Source organism: Silene latifolia, chromosome Y, assembly GCF_048544455.1.
Source record: "Silene latifolia isolate original U9 population chromosome Y, ASM4854445v1, whole genome shotgun sequence".
Lineage (NCBI taxonomy): Eukaryota > Viridiplantae > Streptophyta > Magnoliopsida > Caryophyllales > Caryophyllaceae > Silene > Silene latifolia.
Genome location: NC_133538.1, coordinates 375558154 through 375561460, shown reverse-complemented (window position 1 = coordinate 375561460; position 3307 = coordinate 375558154). Strand labels below are relative to the sequence as shown.

Genomic DNA, 3307 nt, shown 5'->3' with positions numbered 1-3307 from the left:
CGGGCGAACCCTCATCTCCGTGAAAAGCCTTGGGTGGGGGTGGTGGTGTATTAGAGGATTCACTTTTCTTTTTCGACTTTCCCTTGCCAATTCCGAATACCATCTTGCTTTCTCACAAAATTAAGTTCAAAAAGACACTAAAACAACCAAAAACTGAAATTTTTTTCTAAGGGGCAATTCAACAAACACCTTGTATGCACTAGCTAGAACTCAAGTGTTTAAGGTGTGTTGGTGTGATTTGTCACTTCCCTAGCAGAAAAGTTTTACCAACAATCCACAACAATGAAAAATAGTTTGAATTTAACCTAACTAAATAGTGTAAATCGGATTATACTAGTTTGAAACGAAGAAAGTAAAGGAAAGTTGTTATACCTCCCCGAAATTCCTCAAACTTGCTTGAATAAGTGTGGATGATGCGTAAAAACCCCTTATTGACCCTTAAATCCTCTTGTAGAAACTTCAATTTCACCCGGAAAAAGTTAGGGTTCTTGGGAAATTTGGGGGATTTTTCAGAAATTTGGTGTTGTGATGGTGTTTTTGATGGAAAATTTGAGTTGTGTGAAGAATTTGGTTGCAAGATTTTGAAGTTTGGTGATGGAAAGTAGTGATTTGGTGATTGTGTGGGAGATTGAGAGGAGTTTTTGAGGTTTTGTCGATGCAAAGGGGAATTATTGAAAGAGGAGGAATGTCGAGTAATTGAGGATTAAGAAGACGAAATAGCAGACATGCGCAGGCTGCGCAATTTGTGTTCTTGCCTGCGCAATCGGGCGCAGCTGCGCTGCTCCTTTGCGCAGGCTGCGCTCCAGCTCGCAAATTTCCTCCCAATTCCTTTAATTCCCAATTTTCATACTTAGCCAATTTTTGCTCTTTTTCCCTTGTTCCCTTTCCTTGGCTTCTTCATATGAATATGTAAGGTAAACTCGGCTCTCGTCTCCTCTTGGGCACGCCTTTCAAGAGGGTTGTGCAAATCACTACACCATTAACAAACCTCAAGTGCCTCTTGAATTTCAATGAAAATTAAATTATTGAAAACGGAATTAACATGCAATGAAATAAAATACGGAAATGAACTACACTAAGAAAACAATTAAATTGGGATAGAATATTTACAAATTTTGCCGTTGTTTATGTCGATGGCTCGACATAATGCTTCTTGAAGGTTAATCTTCATAGCCGGGGTCCTCCAATTGAAATTATTCTCCCCCAAGGTCTTGCATTCCTTCATGATAAACTTTGATTCGTTGCCCATTCACCTTGATCAACTTTCCCGAGTTGGGATTCTCCACATCTACCGCTCCATGTGGATGCACTTTCTTCACAATATAGGGGCCGAACCACCGGGACCTCAACTTTCCCGGAAAAAGCTTAAACCGATTTTGAAATACAAGAACCTTGTCTCCTTCCTTGAAACTCCTCCGCACTATCATCTTGTCATGCCACACTCTCGCTTTTTCCTTGTAGATTGCGGCATTGTCATAGGAATCCAACCGGAGTTCCTCCATCTCTTGAATTTGCAACTTTCGATGCAACCCCGCTTCATCTACACTTTGATTAAAAGATTTGATGGCCCAATAAGCTTTATGTTCAACTTCCACCGGTAGGTGGCATGTTTTCCCATATACTAGAAGATATGGAGACATGCCAATAGGAGTCTTATAGGTCGTGCGGTACTCCCATAATGCATCGTCCAACCGTTTGCTCCAATCCTTCTAGTCCGGGTTCACCGTCTTCTCAAGCATTCCTTCGATTTCACGATTAGATACTTCTGCTTGCCCGTTGGTTTGAGGGTGGTAAACGGTGGAGACCTTATGGAGTACTCTATATTTCTTCAATAATCCTTGAATAACCCGATTGCAAAAATGCGTGCCCCGATCACTTATTATAGCCTTAGGGTAACCAAATCTTGAGAAGATATAGCTTTGAATGAAGCTAGACACGGTCTTGGCATCATCAAATCTTATGGGGATCGCCTCCACCCACTTTGAAACATAGTCAACGACAAGCATGATGTAAAGGAACCCGCTTGAATTCGGAAAGGGACCCATGAAGTCGATCCCCCAAACATCAAATACTTCACAAAAAAGTATTGGTTGTTGGGGCATCTCTTGCCCTCGAGAAATGTTTCCACATCTTTGACACCGATCACAAGTTTTCACATAAGCTTGGGCATCCTGCAAAATACTAGGCCAATAGAAACCACATTCCAAGATCTTCTGGGCGGTCCTTTGAGGACCAAAGTGCCCCCCACAAGCGTACTTATGGCAATGTTGGAGGATTGAGGGAATTTCCACATCCGGAATGCAACGACGGATAATATTGTCTTGGCACATTTTCCACAAGTAGGGGTCATCCCATATGAAGTAGCGGGAAATACTCCTCAACTTGTGGCGTTGGCTAGAAGATAAGGATGTGGGAAATTTCCTAGTCACCATGTAGTTGACAAGGTTAGCATACCACGGCTCAACGACTTTCATAGCATATAAAGATTCATGTGGTAAGCTACCATCCACTACTCCCATGGTCTTCACTAGATCCTTATTAATGTGAAGCCTACTTAAATGGTCGGCTACCACATTGGCACTCCCTTGCTTATCTTTAATTTCGATATCAAACTCGCTCAATAAAAGAACCCACCTCATTAACCTTGCCTTGTTGTCCTTCTTGTCCACGAGTTGCCTTATGGATTTGTGATCGGTATAAATAATGACCTTAGCACTCAAGAGATAAGCCCAAAATTTTTCAATGGCATACACCACCGCCAAGAATTCCTTCTCCGTGGTGGTGTAGTTTCGTTGAGCATCATTTAATAGCGAAGAAACATATTGAATCACATGGGCTACCTTCCTCTCCCTTTGGCCTAAAACCGCGCCAAGGGCATAATCACTAGCATCGGTCATGATTTCAAAGGGAATGTCCCATTTTAGAGCTTGAATTATTGGGGCCGTCACAAGCCTCTCTTTCAAAGAATTGAATGCCACCCTACAAGTATCATCAAAAACAAACTCCATATCCTTGTGCAAAAGCTTGCACAAGGGGTAAGAAATCTTGGAAAAGTCTATAATAAATCTTCGGTAAAAGCCCGCGTGTCCCAAGAACGACCTCACGTCTCGAGTATTAGATGGATACGGCAAGGTTTTAAACATCCACCTTAGCCGTATCCACCTCAATCCCTCTTCACGACACTATATGTCCTAACACGATCCCGCTACTCACCATTAAGTGACACTTTTTAGAATTTAAAATGAGGTGAGAGTCTATTCACCGTGATAGGACCATAGCGAGGTGGTCTAGACACGAGTCAAATGAG

At 42.1% G+C, this 3307-nt stretch overlaps 1 protein-coding gene across 1 annotated transcript; it reads right to left on the bottom strand.

Annotated features, from left to right (window-relative positions):
• Positions 1–1193: 1193 nt before the first annotated feature.
• On the bottom strand, positions 1194–1640 carry LOC141631885 (uncharacterized). The gene has a single exon (XM_074444499.1). The coding sequence runs from the start codon at positions 1638–1640 to the stop codon at positions 1194–1196; it is 447 nt and encodes a 148-aa protein (XP_074300600.1).
• Between the last annotated feature and the right edge of the window lie 1667 nt (positions 1641–3307).